Source organism: Somniosus microcephalus, chromosome 27, assembly GCF_052327205.1.
Source record: "Somniosus microcephalus isolate GS21.2 chromosome 27, FLI_Smic_1.0, whole genome shotgun sequence".
NCBI classification, from domain to species: Eukaryota; Metazoa; Chordata; class Chondrichthyes; order Squaliformes; family Somniosidae; genus Somniosus; species Somniosus microcephalus.
The window spans coordinates 4,673,791-4,692,294 of NC_141013.1; the positions used below are offsets into that span (position 1 = coordinate 4,673,791).

Below are 18,504 nucleotides of genomic sequence, written 5' to 3' on the forward strand. Positions count from 1 at the left end.
TGAAGCAGGAAGCGCAAGCCAGAATATTTAGTTCAATGTCAAATCATGTACAGAAAGCAAAATAGAGAGGGGGGAAAGATGGGATTAAGAGAGCGAGCGAGAGCGAGAAAAGAGAGAAAGAGACAGAATTTAATTTTTTTAAATCTCAGACAATAATTTAAATCTGAAGGAATAAGGCTCTACACTTTTAAAAGTTAATTTTCAGTGCCAGAGGTGTTGTTTGGCAGTAATTAAGACTTATTACGCTGTTAAAAATGTACTTGCACTAGAATGGACAAGCCCTAACTTTTTCTGGTGAGTTTAGTACGTATCTATCACGTAAGTAACGCAACTCCATGTCCTTCCATGCGTTTCAATGCAGAGTCTCTCAGCAAGATACCAGTACAAAAAAGCTTCCGGAGGAGCAAGGCAACTCGGACAGCAACTTCCTGATTTCCGTGTTTAACTGCGCAGTTGCTGTCCGATTTACACATTAAATAACGGTGAGCGCCGAGAGCCTCACCGTTATTTTTACCGTGAAGGCAGTTGAGGCCAACATTAAGTATATTCAAGAAGGAGTTAGATATATTTCTTAAGGCTAAAGGGATCAAGGGATATGGGGAGAAAGCAGAGACGGGGTACTGAGTTTGGATGATCAGCCATGATCTCACTGAATGGCAGAACAGGCTCGAGGGGCCGAATGGCCTACTCCTGCTCCTATCTGCTATGAAATCTGGGCCATTATGTTCATACACCTATTAGAAAGTGGACCATGTGTGGGATAAAGAATGACAAATAGCTATTTCACGGTCTACATTCTAAATTGTATGCATAAATGTTTATTTATTGCACACTGACTGTTAATATTAGTTTACTTTAAGTCTGTACATTTTTTTTGTTCCACAGATGTATCCGCTGGCCGAGACTGACATTTCAAATACATTGTAACCGCCAGACTATAACATCAAGAACCGTGGAAAATTATCCTGCCCATTATCATGCCCGGCACACACTGTGGAATATGATAAAAGCAGCAACATCAATCATCCAGTTCAGCTTGAGCCAGTCAATTTAAACTCTCAATGGTTTCATATATTCACAGATGCAATTGTTTTTTTAAAAATTAAAAAGTATCTGCTGGCTATGGTGCGCTAGATGACACGATTACCATACAATTTAATTTCATTTCTCAAAAGAAAAACTTTGAAAATGACTCAGCTTTTAAAATATTTTCTAGTTCTCATCTGGTCATACAGCAGATTAAAAAAGCAATTGCAAAGTGCTTCACAGTCAATGAACTGTTTTGAAGTGTAGTCACTTGTAATTTAGGGACATGCAGCAGCCAATTTGCTCGTAACAAGGTCCCATAAAAAAACGAATGAGACAAATAACAAATAACCAGATAATCGGTTTTTGGCAGTGTTGATTGAGGGATAAATATTGGCCAAGACAGTGGGAGAACTCCCATTCCTCTTCTCTATATACAAGAAACTCTCTTTTAACCGGTACCTAAATAACTGGAAATCTCTGTTGACCGGCAAAATTCAGGAGTAGGTTCAGGTAAGTTTTACTTCATATTAGTGGCAGTTCCTGGATCTGTGGCTGTGTAACTGGGGTTCGTGCACTTGTTGCTAAGCAACAGGGATGCTTGGTCTGTGGCCAGAGTTCATGCACATGTTGCTAAGCAACAGGGAAGCCTGGATTTGTTGCTGTGTACAGAGCTCTCGTACCTTTTAACTATATCTCTCTGTAATCCGGACTTTTTGATAAACCGGCACCGCGCCGGTCCCGTATAATAAAGAGTATCCTGTAGTGCCGTGGGATCCTTTACGCCCACCTGCGAAGTAGGCAGGGCCCCGGTTTAACGACTCAGCCAAAAGAGAGCACCTCGTGCAGCACTCCCTCAGTACTGCACTGGGAGTGTCAACCTGGATCAAGTCTCTGAACCCACGATCTTCTGACTCGAGGCAAGAGTGCTACCCACTGAGCCACGACTGACACCTAACTGCCTGTAAAACGATATTCTAAATTATACTTAAATAAACAAATCAAGTGCAAATGAATTACATAGCAGTATGAAAAGCTAAACAGAATTTTTCACACATTAAAGAGGTTTTTAGTAGATATTTTGAATATTAGCTTAATGGTTGCGGTTGTTGGGAGGCCAATCATCTCAGCCCCAAGACATTGCTGCAGGAGTTCCTCAGGACAGCGTCCTAGGCCCAACTACCTTCAGCTGCTTCATTAGTGACCTTCCCTACATCATAATGGTCATAGTCACAAGGCTTTAGCCTGAATTAATGCTTTCCCCCACCCCCAACATTTTTTTATTGTACAGGACGCCACATTGGATTTGAATAAAATATGAAATGTAACAATCCTCAGATCAATCTTTAGAAGAGAAGTGCAGTAACATATTTTTAGTTGCTATTATTGTTTTAAAGAAAAGATGCACATGGTTCCACAGGGACTAGAAGCCTTCTATTGTGTCACCCAAGTGCCCATTCTTCATGCGGGAGTCTGAACAATGAGTGTTGGCAGGTTATTGTGGGGGGTTGGGGGTGGAGAGGAGAGGAGGGCAACACAGCTGGTATCAATTTTGCCCTTAGACATTTTTTTTTCATTTGCAGGAAGTGGGTGTTGCTGGCAAGGCCAGCATTTATTGCCCATCCCTAGTCGCCCTTGAGAAGGTGGTGGTGAGCCGCCTTCTTGAACCGCTGCAGTCCGTGTGGTGAAGGTGCTCCCACAGTGCTGTTAGGGAGGGAGTTCCAGGACTTTGACCCAGCGACGATGAAGGAACGGCCGATATATTTCCAAGTCAGGGTGGTGTGTGACTTGGAGGTAATGGTGTTCCCATGCACCCACTACCCTCCACCTCGTGTACTTTTCAGTGAGTGTCACTGGACAGAGATTAAGAGCAGGAACCCGCGCGTTTTCCCCTCTCTATTGGAGGAGCACTGAAGCCAACTGCAGTGCCCAAATGCTACACAGTTTCTTCTTAGGAAATAGGCAAGCCCAGAAATTGTCCTCCATTGAAGCATGTTGTCTTGTTACTGCTGCTCCCTCCCTTTTAAACTGATGCCAAAGCAAATGCTTGTAACTGAACTAGTGAGACTAAGAGTCCGGATTTCTCATTTACTTTTTTTTTTAAAGTATTAACAAATTAGATTTATTAAATTTACAGAATATTTTTGTTCGAGACTATTGATTTCTAATTTAATGAAAACTTTTAAATTACATTGATTAAATTTGCAGAGCACTTTTGTTAAAAACTATACAATTATTTAGAATTACCAAATGAGATCAGTTGTCTTGGATTTCATTAAGGGAATGAATGAATTATAGCCAAAGACTATCTACGTACACATATATCTGCTCATTACACAAAATACCATGGGTTACAATGTTCTTTCATTTGAATTTCAACAGAATCCACTAATTAAGCTATGCAAATTTGTTCCAATAAAAATTGTGCACTCATTCAATCAAACTGCAAGCACACACAGTAGATCAATCGTTCAGGTTAGCTGCAATTCATAGATTAAATTTCATGGTCGTTTTTAATTTCAGGTTACAGTAAACACAGGGGTGGTTTGAATCAGTCTGTATCATGTCATCCCAGGGGAGTACACCACCTGGTATAAGTTCATTCATTGTATGGATATAATGGCATACTCAAGAGGCTAGCATGCATGAAGGAAGGGGGGGTGGGAGAAGAGAAAAATAAGTCAAGACAAGAGGCACAGAACACGACCTTCATCGCAGTTACACAACCCCTCTACCCACACCCCGCACCCCCCAACACAAACACACACAAAAAACTGCGTTTCAAAACATTCTTAGAAAGCAGAGGAAATGCAATCCATCAATAAAAGATGCACCGTAAATACCTGTAAAAGATGGTAGAGGGAGATGTCTGGTGGTGGAATGCCATGAGGAGTGAGCTGTGGAAACAGAGCAGCCCGTAGCTTGGGATAAGGAGCTAGTGCCATTTTCAACAGCTGCGGGTCTACTTTCCAGAGAGAATCACCAGCATCTTCCCTTTTCTGCATCACCTAAAGAAACCATAAAGAAAAACTTGTATTTATATTGCGCCTTCCACGACCTCAGGACGTCCCAAAAACACATTACAGCCAATAAAGTAATGTACTGTACATCATTAGCTTTTAAAATATACATGCACCACAGATAAAAGTGAAACAGAGCTTGAGCCAATTTGAAATGGGCGAATAGTTTATAGATACTTGGCACTCGCAGGACGGGTTTCCAGATAGCTGGCACCAGCACAACACATTAAACACACACAGTGTGAATGTGGGAATCAGTAAATGGCCAAGACTGTCTTGTCGTTTAATCAGAAGGCTTGGATCACCACTCTGGTTCTCCTTTCAGGAGGTCTCCACAGAACCTTCTGCACTGTTGACTAGATGAGGCAGGCTTGACTGGCCTGGTGGTCTTCTCTTGCCCTTCGTTTTATATGAACTGAAGATTTCACTATTATCGTTTTTTATGAAATCAAAGCCTCACATTTCTGCATGAATTCTGCTATCTGATTTAGAACAGGTCAAGATAGTGAGTGTCCCTTGCAGTTATATTTCCTGGCTGTGCTAGGGAGGGGAGGAAGAAAAACTACTAGAGCCCAAATGGTGCCCTAGGGGTTGGGTGTACACCTGCAGATCAGTTGCCCCAAGCACAATTGACTTAAAGGGGGCATTCAGGAGCTGGGGGCAGATTGCCCACCTGACATTTCAGATGGAAAAAAGGTAGAAAGACCAAAAGAAGGGAGAAGAAAAAAAAAAGGCAATTGTGGTGGACCATTACTTTGATAGTGTTATGAGCAAAGGGGAGAGAAACTGGGCTTAATTTCATTAAAACAAAGAAGGAGAAAGAGCAAGGTATTCAAAATTAGACGGTTTTGATCAGATAGATCAGGAAAACTAATTTTCAGTAGTCAGTGAGAGCATAAATTTAAGATCAAAAGAATGAAGGGGAAAGTTAAGAGATTTAAAAAAAAAAAAATTTGGCAAAGGGTTGTCAGATTGAATGTCCCATCAGAAACAGTTCAAAGAATCCATGCTAGACTTTAAAAGGAACGTAAGTACATATTTCAAAAAGAACATTTAAAAGGAAATGGGGATAGGGCAAGGGGATGGGAGCAAGTGGCTAGCTCGTTCAGAGCACAGCTGAATGGCCTCATTCTGGGTCATGCAATTCTATAATTCTAGAGGTTTCTCATGTTGCTTGATTGAAACGTAATGATAAATGGTACAAGGCAGAGTATTTCAAATATCTACAAACATCATTTCAGATCCTGTGAATCGCGACGTAACAGGAAAGCAGATGCTCCTAATTAAACTGTAATTTCAGTAATAAAAGAACTGAAAGTTCTACAACTGCAAGAAACTTGGGAACTTCCATTCCAGCCTCAATCACTGGGATCAAAAAGAAAACAAGACTTTGGATTTAAAAAAGGTACGACTCATAAGAACATAAGAATTAGGAGCAGGAGTCGGCCATTCGGCCCCTCGAGCCTGCTCCGCCATTCAATAAGATCATGGCTGATCTTCGACCTGAACTCCACTTTCCTGCACTATCCCCGTATCCCTCGATTCTTCGAGTTTCAACTCACCTGATCAATTCCTCCAGGAGCAAACATAATGGTGGCTAACGCCATCAGCGTGTGCCCCTCCAGTAGCATGCTGCTGACACTGGCTTGGTTACTGGGAATCAGCATTTGGGCATTGGCCAGACTGGCTTGGAATGTCATAGACGTATCTAGAAGGGCAGAATGACAATCAGTGTAGCCACAAGTGAAATATGAACCATCCCCTCGAGAGTGGCTGAAGCACGAAATATTACGCGACATGTAACATCAAACCAGCCAGCTTCGGAAAGGAGACCTAACACCACAACGTAAAAGGTTCAGTGACAAAGCAAGCACTGCGGGTCGGTTAGTGATGATGTAATTCACCAGCATGCTGATCCACCTGTAGAAATGCTAACAGATGCTCAATAATTAACTTCAGTATTCAGGCTTGGTCAATGAGGAATACCAAAAACTAACGGCTGCCAGTGGAATTCACCTCTTTATTGGGTATTGGTGCCTCCAACAGCAGCTACATCGCTGCCAAAGTAAGTAAGCATTGCTTAATTAACATAATCAATAAGCATTAAATTGTAGTTACAAAGAATACCTCCTAGATTGTCAGCAACCTCTCTTATTCTCATTAGAAATTCAAACCAGGGATGAGCCACATGGAGCGCGCCATCATCCAGAAGAGGGCAGTTGGAGGGCCTCAACCTGTTAATAAGAACAATTTATTCAGGGAACTTGAAATACAAGAGGCACATCTGAAAACCGGTCAACTTCTAACATTTCACGTGTATGACAATTTTCTCTATAATTGGGTAAACGAGGCAATTTAATATCTTAAAACATCCATCATTACTTCACACTTGCCTAGTTCAGAAAGGAAGTTGTGTTGAATCCTAATTTTAAGCCCCTTTAAATGAGGAGGCAACTTTTATACCAATTTAAATGTTACCCCACTACAGTTTACAATGTCTTTTTATCAGCAATACGGTTAACTTTTTTGTTGCTGTTGTAACTTTCTATTGGTGCGGCACAGGATAGTGGGAAGGGTTTAGGCAAGTCCGAGAATGCAAGAGAGCTGATCACGCACGCACACACTTGAAATGACATGGTCAATGAGGTATCTTGGCCAGTGACAGATTATCTGTACTGATGTTAACTTGGCTCCCGGACACGCATTCGCTCAGCAATTCAAAGCCAGCTTCTGCCTGTCATTAGGACTTGCTTTTTAAAAAAATACTATACACCAGTATCACACAGCTAAATGTTTAAAAATTGTGATTTAATTTATGATCATTTCATTAAAGAATGGGATAAGAGGTGAAACACACCGCTTTAAGAATACCCATTTGATTTTTACCCTAGATTTATGTTATGTGGTAAAGATTTCTTTTTGGGAGTTTGAATAAATTAGATTCAGAATCATACAATCCTACAGCACTGAAGGTCGTCGTTCAGCCCATCGTGTCTGCACCTTGGATTTTTGTCCTCTGGTAACCAACCCTCCCGCCAGTGGAAACAGTTTCTCCATATCTACTCCATCAAAACACTTCATGATTTTGAACACCTCTATTAAATCTCCCCTTAACCTTTTCTGCTCTCAGCTTCTCCACATAACTGAAGTCCCTCATTCCTGGTATCATTCTGGTCAATCTCCTCTCCAAGGCCATGACATCCTTCCTAAAGTGCGGTGCCCAATATTCTAGCGGAGGTCTAACCGGTGATTTATAAAAAGGTTTACCATAACTTCCCTGCTTTATTTGCTAGTTCAATTGATTTAAACACAAAGAACTTAAGCGAATCTTGGTTGTCAACAACTTCTTATCGTGTCCACGGACAGTCTATACATAACCCAGCCAGAACGGGACACATTTTTGCGCCTCGTTGTTGAATTCGGCAAGATCAGCAACAATGCAGGGTTCCTCCAACAATGGACATTGCAGGAGATGTTGCATAGTCTGTGCCTCAGTTCCACATTCACGGTTGTCAACTGTGAACATATTCCTTTTCATAGGTCTATGGTCTCTCACGCTCTCCCAAAAAGCCTACATTCCATAATTCTCGGTCAGCAATTTATGATGAATTATATCAAATTCTCCAGCAGGCTGTGTGGGACATTGAGATAAATGACCACTCAATTCTGCCTTTCTCACCACATGATTATGTAGCACATGTAAAGCAAAAAAGATGTACAGATGAGTAAGGAACCCCTACTCAGTCCCACACGTCTAGAGTCTCAATTTCAAAACAGCTTTGGGGTGGGGAGGAAGGGGCAGGAAAGAGGAGGAAGAAAGTGTAAATTGGTGTGTCCTTTATCTAATTAACGTGGTACAAATTAAAATGCAATACACAAACTCACCCACATGGGGGAGATATGTTACAATAAATAATATCTTCAACAGCAATAGTTCAAAGTGCCATGGCAAGTGTAGGGAGGAGAGGGGGAGGGATTTCAGTAGAAATGTCCTTTAAAAAGGTCTCAACTACTGATTCAAACATATAGTTAAAAAGGTAAAAAAAAACTGCAAATGCTTTGAATACAAAAGCAAGCCAAAAAAGTGAAACAAACGGCAGGTAGATCAAGATCTGAAAGAGGAAAAACAGGTTAACATGGCGGAGACCCTTTGTCAGCATTATCCGTGTGTCAGGTTCTTAGAGTTTACACCCAAAGTTTTAACCCATCTTATCTTCTTTCAGATGCTGACAAACCTACTGTGCATTTCCAGCATAGTATTCTGGGATTATTTTGAACAGAGTGTGGGTGGGATATTTCACACTTTATTTTGCCCAGGAAGATTAGGATCATAAAATGATACAGCATAGAAGGGGGCCATTCGGCCCATCGTGCCTCTTTGATAGAGCTATCCAATTGGTTCCACTCCCCTGCTCTTTTCCCGTAGCTCTGTAAATTTTATCCCTTCAAGTATTTATCCAATTCAATTAATAATTAAAAATACATCGTCTGTGTCCTCCAAATCTTCAAGATTAAAAATTTACAGGTCGTAAAAAATACTCTACTATTCAGAGGAGGATCACCAAAAGGTCATGGCCCTGCTGCTGTGACCAAACTGATAGACCCAAAAAGATTCCATCTTCCAATTAATTAAATTTAACAAATTGTGTTTCTGGAATAATGGGCCACCTCATTATCAGCTACAGAGAAAGGAACATTCTCTCGCAGTCTATCAACTTATTGAAAGCAAACTCCTATTGAGAAAATACATCTCTCATCTAACCTCTAATGCAGCCAAGGTTTTCTGTTTGAGAGTTTTAAAAATTAATTAAAATGCTAAAAATAAGCCCCTCTGTGCTCATGTTGGATGGCAGCCAAGCTGACAAAAAATAGATTACAGATACAAAACATTAAAAGAGAAGAAATCTTTCAAACTAGCCAGTTTTTCAACGTTGTCATTATCTATTGTGGTTATGAAGTGAAATAGAACAGGAGTCAGTCCATTATCAGAACTACCACTTTGAGGTACTCTACCGATATACATTAACAGGCCGTGCCATAGAGGCATAATCCTCCATAGGAAGTCTCCAATTGCATCAAGGTGTTTAGGAGGAGCATCAAAGTGGAGAGCCAGAGGTAGAGACAACTCGCGTTACTCTTGTTCAACACCTACTGGCCAAACCAAGAGAGAGTCTCATTAGTAAGGTCCCAGCAAGCTGCCTTTATTCTTTGCTAGGAATGACTCGCATTTTATTCTTGGGATGTGGACTTCGCTGGAAAAGCCACATTTTAACCCATCCTTAGCTGCCTTGACAAGTGAATGTTTTGCTAGGTCACCTCAGAGGGCATTAAAAAGTCAACCACAGTGTGGGGCTGGAATAACATGTGGGTCAAATCAGATAGGGGCGGCCTTGATGGACCAGCTGGTCTTTTCCTGCCTGACAATTTTGTATGTTCGTGTGTTGGGGCAGGCAGTTAGCCTTCCTTGAAGGACATTAGTGAACCAGTTGGGCTTTTATGACAATCCAGCAGCTTGCGTGGTCATTTTACCAGATTTATTGAATTAATTTCACAATGTGCCATGGTGGGATTTGAACCCCCGACTTCTGGATTCCTGGTCCAGCACCAGAACCACGACACCACCACGCCCACTATGGTGGCTCGGGGGCAGGGTGGAGGGGAAGGGAAATCAAGAGCAGCAAACTAAACCCATAGTATGTGAACTGGTTGTATGATGTTAAGGTACAAAAGCTCTATACAACTGCTTCTTTCGGATTGTCCAGATTCTGTATTTGGGGATAATTATTGCTGGTACTTAACCGCAAATAGCTCCACTGAAGCAAATGGTTTTTCAATAAGTGCTCAAGAGTTACTTTTACGCTGCTGCCACCTAACAGCATTTTATAACTATATCATTCTGCTTACATGGAGGAAGAGAAAGAGAAACTTAATACAGTGTGCACATGTCTTAACTAACGGTCAGACCCATTTTAAAATCACAGCTCGATGTGCTTATTATTTTAAGAGTGAGACCCATCATAGGTCACATTTCTAAACTCCAGACTTGACGGGTTTGTGCACAATGCAGTTATCCAAAGCTACCAAAATTGGGTCGACACTGGTCAGAAAATAAATATACAGTATTGTGAAAGTCAGTAAAATCTCAACTGCATCCAGAACTTTAGGCAGTTTGTGCAACACAGAGGGAAGTCACAGGAATGTGAAGGAAAATGTCACTGAAACTACCGATGGGCACACATCACAAGGTGAGTCAAGCAACTTAAATCGAAAACAAACTGATTTTAAAAAAAAAGCAAACTCGACCCAGTAACCCGCCTCCACTATTCAGTCATCCTTCTCTTTTTCTCCATCTCCTTGTAAGAAAGCACAAGACGGAGTCTGGGAGTCTGCATCTTAACAGTCTGTGGCACAATAGTTCAAGTTCTTCTCCCACCCAACCCTCGGAAGGGGAGGAGGCGCGGGGAAGAGAATGTGGAAGCAACAACTGCAAGAGAATAGTTTTGTTATTAATTCAACTCACGAGTAAAGCCCCCCCCCAGCGCCCCCCCCCCCCCCACGTCAATTCTTACCAACCTACCCAGTCAAAACCTGCACTGAAACACCCGTCAATTGTAACGGCATACAGCTCTACTACTTCTGGTGCTTACAAGGATTCATTTTAATCAAATTCGAAGCTGGCTTGAGGATTTATGAAACGTTCAGCTCAAATGTAGCCCTAGTTATTTAAGAGAATAGGGAGTGTACGAGAATCTTTAATTCATTTTTAACTATCTAAAAAAAAGTCTATCCAACAAGGAACCTTCAGGGACTGCCTTTAAACTGGCGCTGGTTTAATTTGGATCCGGGGAGACCAGCACGTATGAGGCAGCGGTCAGCATTTACATTGGCAAATTTGGTTCCCGATTCCTGCAGCAGACACAATTATTGGTGGGTCTATGAGTCTCGGGATAAGGAGCCAGATTTTGCAGTGTAAATGCTGGCAGCCAGCTCATGGATACAGAGCTCCCGGAATCCGAATTAAAATAAAGAACTTGCATTTATATAGCAGCTTTCACGCCCTCCAGATTTACCGCAGCACTGTACAGCCAATGAAGTATTTTGATTTGTTGTCACTGTTGTAACACAGGAAAACATGGCAGCTAATTTGCGTAGAACAATGCGGCACATATGGAAAGGAGCTTGAATTGGAGCCATTTGCGAGATTCCCAAAGAAACCGAGATGGGCTAGGGAATGCCCGGCAGCTGTGGATCTGCATTGAAGAACTAAAAAGCAAACCGCTCTTGTTCCGAGTGCGCAGGGGCTTGCCGACTGGATCAACTCAGCAAATATTAGGATTTCTATCAGGCTTACAAACAATTGGGCATCTCTGGTGCGAGAGCGGAAGCAGTCAACTTCAGCAGATTTGCTTAACAAGTAGGTTTAAACACAGCCTGCCACCAAGGGACATAAAGGGGAGGACTTTGCTGTTCGGTCTGATATTCAGCAGGTCTTCCCGACCACGAATCTTAGTGAATCCTGGGAGGTTTACTTCTGGGTTGTAGCTAGGTGCGCAGGACCCATGCACTGGGAGCTAGTCACTAATCAGATCTTGCACAATATTACATAGCAGGAGTAGGCCATTCGGCCCCTCCCGCCATTTCATGAGATCATGGCTGATCATCCAAATTCAGTACCCTGTGTATTGAAGTAGCTTTAAATTAAAAGTTTCCACATGGAAACAAATGACCATCACAATTTATTAAGCAGATAATAATCGGACTAAAGATTTAGCTAACTATTTCCAGGCAGATGAAGCATTCACAGTGAATAATATGTTCTGAATAATGAACTTCTGTTCTCAGCCAATTGGAAGAACATTAAAAAAAAGCTTTTCCAAATCTGATGTTAATTGCCTTGATGCCTGTTTATGCAGTTCTGGGGCTTGGAAGCCATCTGTGGATTTATGTTCTATTTCGACATGTCTTTTATACACAAAGCATTGGTTATCAATTATATAAAGAATGCTTTATACTCAGCATTTTAATCAGGTGGAAGTGAAGAATAATGACTACCAATTCGAACAGTGACACTTTTGCATTTTGCAAGCCTGCCTTTACATGCAGCTCACACTCGGGACATGTCCATCTTTTATAGAACATAACCAAAAACATCCTTTCTCCATTTATCCCATTCTCTATGTCTGTGGTTGATTCTTGGTCCTGGTATATGCCTATAGTGCTCGCTCTTAACCCTGTGGTAACTCCAGCACACATTCTTTGGGCTTTTTAAAAAATTCGTTCCTGGGATGTGGGCGTTGCTGGCAAGGCCAGCATTTATTGCCCATCCCTAATTGCCCTCGAGAAGGTGGTGGTGAGCGACCTTCTTGAACCGCTGCAGTCCGTGTGGTGAAGGAGCTCCCACAGTGCTGGTAGGGAGTTCCAGGATTTTGACCCGATGAAGAAGGAACGGCCGATATATTTCCAAGTCAGGATGGTGTGTGACTTGATGGGGAACTTGCAAGTGATGGTGTTCCCATGCGGCTGCTGCTGCCCTTGCCCTTCTAGGCGGTAGTCGTCGCGGGTTTGGGAGGTGCTGTCGAAGAAGTCTTGGTGAGTTGCTGCAGTGCATCTTGTAGATGGTACACACGGCAGCCACGGTGCGCCGGTGGTGGAGGGAGTGAATGTTTAAGGTGGTGGATGGGGTGCCAATCAAGCGGGTTGCTTTGTCCTGGATGGTGTTGAGCTTCTTGAGTGTTGGAGCTGCACTCATCCAGACAAGTGGAGAGTATTGCATCACACTCCTGTCTTGTGCCTTGTAGATGGTGGAAAGGCTCTGGGGAGTCAGGAGGAGAGACATTCTTCGCAGAATACCCAGCCTCTGACCTGCTCTTGAAGCCACAGTATTTATGTGGCTGGTCCAGTTAAGTTTCTGGTCAATGGTGACCCCCAGGATGTTGATGGTGGGGGATTCGGCAATGGTCTATGATCCCAGCAACCTCCAGGGTCAGTTCTGTGGGACATCCATCCTGGTGCAGCTGCTTCCAGTTACAGGATGAGGCCAGAGCCCCAGCCCATAACGCAGGACACAATCAAGGATGAAAAGTATAGGAGAAAAGATGAGGTAACTGGTGAAGTTGTGGACTGCCAAGTTCAGGGTTTACAAACTGCAGATTTTGGGAGGGTAAGAAGACTGAGGGAGGTAAAGACATTCACGGCTTTGAGGTCATGGGGAAAGAATGAGCTAAGAAAGACTTGCATTTATATTGTGCCTATCATGACCTTGGGACAAGGGAAGTACTTTTTTGAAGTCACTGAACTCCCCTGCTCTTCTTTGCAATAGTGCCATGGGATTTTTACGTCCACCCGAGAGGACAGACGGAGCCTCGGCTTAACGTCTCATCCAAAAGACGGCACCTCCAACAGTGCAGCACTCTCAGTTCAGCACGGCCTAGATTTTGTGCTCAAGTGTCTGGAGGGACACTTGAAACCACGACTTTCTGACTCGAGAGGCAAGGGTGCTACCCACTAAGCCACTGTGAGGATGAATGGGAAACTCTTTATAATCCCCTCTACAACTAATGGAGAGCGATCTTTTATCCCTCTATAACCCAGATGGGCCCCAAAATGCTGCCCTGGCAGAGGTCAGCAGAGTTCAGGAATCGAGCTCGAGACCAATTGGCCTATTTGAGAGAGAGGGAGTTAATGTTTCATCAGAACTGGATGATGAAAGATCATCGAACTGAAACTTGAACTCAGCTCCTCTCTCCGCAGGCGCTGCCTGGCCTGCTAGGAGTGTTCTTGTTTTTATTATATTCTCAAGAAAGTTCTCTCAGAATACTTCAAGTCTCCCTAAACAGCAGTGTTTGCACACCAATGTAATTCGTCATGTATGGCAAGTTTGGAATGTTTGAGAGAAGGAATATAGAAACTCAACAACCTATCCATCATTTCATTGTACTATGCTTCTCCAATTTTAGTCCTCATTTAAAAAAAAAAAAACAATTTCAAGACCATCATACCAATCCTGAACTTCGTAAGACTGCACTTACCCATAATAATCCAGATAAGCATACAAGAGATAGCGCAGCTCATGCTCCAGGCAGAACAGGATGAAGCAGCTGTGGAAGTCAAGCCCTTCAGCGGACTGGTACACTGGAACTGGGGGAGGTTCTTGCATCGCTCCCCCTGTGCGACTGAGCCTTACGAGGAGCTGTCTGAAGTCTGCTCGCTCTGATGGAATGAACACTCCCTTTCTATTAAAACAAATGTAAAAATAAAACCAAATTGTGAAGAGGTTGCTATTAACAAAACCACAACTCACCTGATTTCTAGTCCACAGCTGCAAGAGAGAGAGAGAGAGACACCATGGCTGCACTGTTCAGAGACTGGTAGCTGTACTAACTGCAGCTTGCGAGTTTCATGGCAGTGAATCCCATTCTGCCCACCCGAGTAGAGCCTCAGCCCTTTTGGGGATGTTTATTGTTGAGAAAGCACGGGCGGAAGAGTCTGAACTTATATGGCACACATGGCAGATCCAAGATAGCCTCCCGGAGGGGCTCTCACAATGCCTGCCTTTACATTATCTCGAGCCAACGGCCATTCGGCCCAACTGTTCTATGGCAGCGTTTATATTCCACATGAGGTTATGCTGCCAAGATCAAACCAATCCCCACCCAAAACTTTTTCCCACCAATGGGAAATTAGGGGCATTGGCAGTCAGGTGAGCCTTTTATTCCATGATATATGCAAGAGTGAAGTGTTGCTGTGTCAATGAATTGAAGATACTCCTTGCAAAATTAGGGGGTGTTTGCTATCGTGAGCCCATAGCCACTAGTAACTGGATTGAGACTGCCCAAACTCTTCCATATAGAATCTTTATACTCAACCAACAGGGGAAATACATTCCAATCAATCTAAAGTGAATTGAAACTCGGGTCCCAAGAGTGAAAAAGAAGTGAATTAACTCACCAACATTTGACAGCTATTTCTGTTTAAATAGAGTGTAATGGATAACAAATGGAAGTGATTATATCAAAGTAATCTCATCGAGAGGTTCAGGGGATAGCATAAAGCAGGATACTGAAACACAAGCCACTTATAAACAGTCACTGAAACCCCAAGATAATGGCCTAGAGACAACTCACATAACCTTTTTATAATTATAGTCGGGGTTAATGGGGCAGTTTTATACAGTTTGCCACTTTTATTTAGTGGCAAATGACACGGCAATTGCTGACTACTAGAGTGCCCTGTGTAGTTGATGTCTGATGCCCCTCGTTAAAGGATTAAGAGCTGGGAAATAATTCTTGTAATTTTAACCAGACAATAATTTGCAACCAATTACCAGAAAATATTAGTCAGCATTTGTGTATATAAAAACAACACTCAAGAAGCTCGACACCATCCAGGACAAAGCAGCCCGCTTGATTGGCACTCCATCCACCACCTTCAACATTCACTCCCTCCACCACCGGCGCACTGTGGCTGCAGTGTGTACCATCTACAAGATGCACTGCAGCAACTCGCCAAAGCTCCTTCAACAGCACCTTCCAAACCCACGACCTCTACCACATAGAAGGACAAGGGCAGCAGACGCATGGGAACATCACCACCTACAAGTTCCCCTCCAAGCCACACACCATCCTGACTTGGACCTGTATCACCGATCCTTCACTGTCGCTGGGCCAAAATCCTGGAACTCCCTTCCTAACAGCATTGTGGGTGTACCTACACCATATGGACTGCAGCGGTTCAAGAAGGCGGCTCACCACCATCTTCTCAAGGGCAATTAGGGATGGGCACTAAATGCAGGCCTAGCCAGCGACGCCCACATCCCAGCAATGAATTAAAAAAAAATATATATATCGTCGTTCCTTCATCGTCGCTGGGTCAAAATCCTGGAACTCCCTCCCCAACAGCACTGTGGGAGCTCCTTCACCACACGGACTGCAGCGGTTCAAGGCGGCGGCTCACCACCACCTTCTCAAGGGCAATTGAGGATGGGCAATAAATGCTGGCCTTGCCAGCGATGCCCACATCCCATAAATAAAAAAAAGTTTTTCTTTCCAAATTATGTTGATGAAAAAAACCCAGACATTTAGCTAATAGTTGAAAGTGAGTTTGTTTGTTTTTGCTCTTAGTCTCCAAACTGGGTTCTGGAGATGGCTCAATGGTTCACAAACATTACCTGAACTTCTTAATTACATTACAAACATGTATATCTAAGGGAATCAAGGGATATGGGGATCGGGCAGGAAAGTGGAGTCGAGGTCAAAGATCAGCCATGATCTAGCTGAATGCCGGAGCAGGCTCGATGGGCTGTAGGGCCTACCCATGCTCCTATTTCTTATGTTATAACACATCCGATCAAGAAACAATTTACTGATGAACAGGAACTGACTGAAGGAAGAGTTAATTAAAGTTAGAGCAACAACAACAGCTTGCCTTTATATAGCACCTTTAATGTAGTAAAACATCCCAAGGTGCTTCACAGGAGCGTTACCAAACAAAATTTGGCACCGAGTCACAGAGATATTAGGACAGGTGACCAAAAGCTTGGTCAAAGGGGTAGGTTTTAAGGAGCATCTTAAAGGAGAGAGGTGGAGAGGTTTAGGAAGGGAATTGCAGAGCTCAGGGCCCAGGCAGCAGGAAAGTTGGCAGTCAGTGTTTTGGAATCATAAGTGAAGCATGCAATTCATACTAGCTTAAAACACAAGCCATTTATAAACAAACAGTCATCGAAACCCCAAGATAATGGCCTGGAGACAACTCAACCTTTTTAGAATTATAGCCAGGGGTTAATGGGGCAGTTTTATACAGTTTGCCACCTTTACTTAGTGGCAAATGTCACGGCAATTGCTGACTACTAGAGTGCCCTGTGTAGTTGGTGTATGATGCCCCTCGTTAAAGGATTAAGAGCTGGGAAATAATTCTTGTAATTTTGATATTGAAATAATTAGTCTTGTAAAGTGAATATAGAAGAGACGAGACTGCTGGCAAAGCAATTACATAAATTAAACACCAGCAGAACTGGTAGTTCTGACGAAAGGTCATCGACCTGAAACGTCAACTCCGTTTCTCTCTCCACAGATGCTGCCCTGGCCTGCTGAATATTTCCAGCATTTTTTGTTTTTATTTCAGATTTCTAGCATCCGCAGTATTTTGCTTTTGTACCAGAACTGTTGATTTAGCTACTGAATTACTGTCTTAAGCTCAATGCTCAAAATTTGAGAATCGTAATTCTTTTTTTTTAATATAACGGAAAACATTTAAAAAAAGAAACAAGTTTAACAATTCCGCCCCCCCCCCCCACCCCCAACAGCACTATTCCTTTGAGTGGATGGTTTAAACGACCTGCCAATGTCTATTTTGAACAGACGGGGTTCCAACAAACAATCATGGATGATTCATTCTCCAATTGTCCCTCCCTGCGCGGAGATCAGGAACCAGTCACGTGGGCAATGGGGAGTGTGAACACAGATATGGTACACAGAAGGTCCCACTCTCAGCATCCCTGATATCAAGGTACAGGAAACTTTGGTTTATCCGGAGGTTATATGTCCGGAATACTCAATCTAACAGCAAAAATCAGGAGCCGTTTTCTATAAGTTTTTTTTAGTTCTCGTTGCTTTTTTTCCCCAGTCAGACACTGCAAGGTCTGTAGCTATAGAAACAGCTTCAGCTAGAGACGCTTGCAGCTGCAGCTGACTGTTTAGAAGCTGTTGCTAAGCAACAGTGTTTGTTGTCAGATACGGAGATGAAAACCTCCGTATGCTTCAACATTAACTTTGTATGTCCGGCAGTTTTGATAGATCGGCAACAGCTCGGTCCCGTCAGTGCCGGATATCACAAAGTTTCCTGTACTCTGCAGCTCATTCAATCATTCCATCATCAGTTGGGTTTTTTTTGAGTCGCTTCCAGACAGTTTGAATAATGACATCCTGCTATGCCAGTGTTGCTAAAGTTGGCACAAGTATTAGTGAAATCAGATATATTTACCTTGCCAATTTGTCCAGTATCTCATTTCTCATGTAGCTACTGCAACATGTGTTCTGATTCACAGTATCGGGTGTCAGGGGTTGCCAAGTTGCAGAAGTCTCACTACTCTGGAAGGCTTCAATCCAGTCAGAAATTCTGGCCCAACAATGCCTGGAAGTGAGGTAGGTCCACAATACCTCAGGACTACAAGACTGAACTGCTGTGGAGAGATTTGTGTAACAGAATCACCAATTAACAATGAATGTGATAAAAGGTCATCTTAAAAACACCACAGAAAGAGAATGGTTCCTGGAACACAATACAATCACATCAAAAAGTAACCTCTGAACAACAGTATGAAAAATTACAGTGTCTTGTTTTGGCCAGCAAGGCACAAAGGAGACACTAAAGCCCCAGAGAGTACAGAGAAGAGCCATAAGGCTGATGCTTAGTGTCAGAGAATTGAAGTGTTTTGGAAAGATTGTAGAAATTTATGCTCCTC

At 42.8% G+C, this 18,504-nt stretch overlaps 1 protein-coding gene across 3 annotated transcripts in view; it reads right to left on the reverse strand.

The window, feature by feature from the left end:
* spg11 (SPG11 vesicle trafficking associated, spatacsin) overlaps positions 1–18,504 on the reverse strand; it is a 147,659-nt gene that overhangs the window by 78,067 nt on the left and 51,088 nt on the right. For 2 of the 3 annotated variants that reach the window (XM_085968393.1, XM_085968395.1), the window contains exons 15-19: positions 18,024–18,222; positions 14,075–14,278; positions 6,174–6,280; positions 5,609–5,754; positions 3,870–4,034 (exon numbers count right to left, since the gene is read on the reverse strand). In XM_085968393.1, coding sequence (XP_085824519.1) covers positions 3,870–4,034; positions 5,609–5,754; positions 6,174–6,280; positions 14,075–14,278; positions 18,024–18,222 — 821 coding nt within the window. The remainder of the gene's footprint in view (positions 1–3,869; positions 4,035–5,608; positions 5,755–6,173; positions 6,281–14,074; positions 14,279–18,023; positions 18,223–18,504) is intronic. The other variant, XM_085968394.1, reaches the window with a different exon arrangement.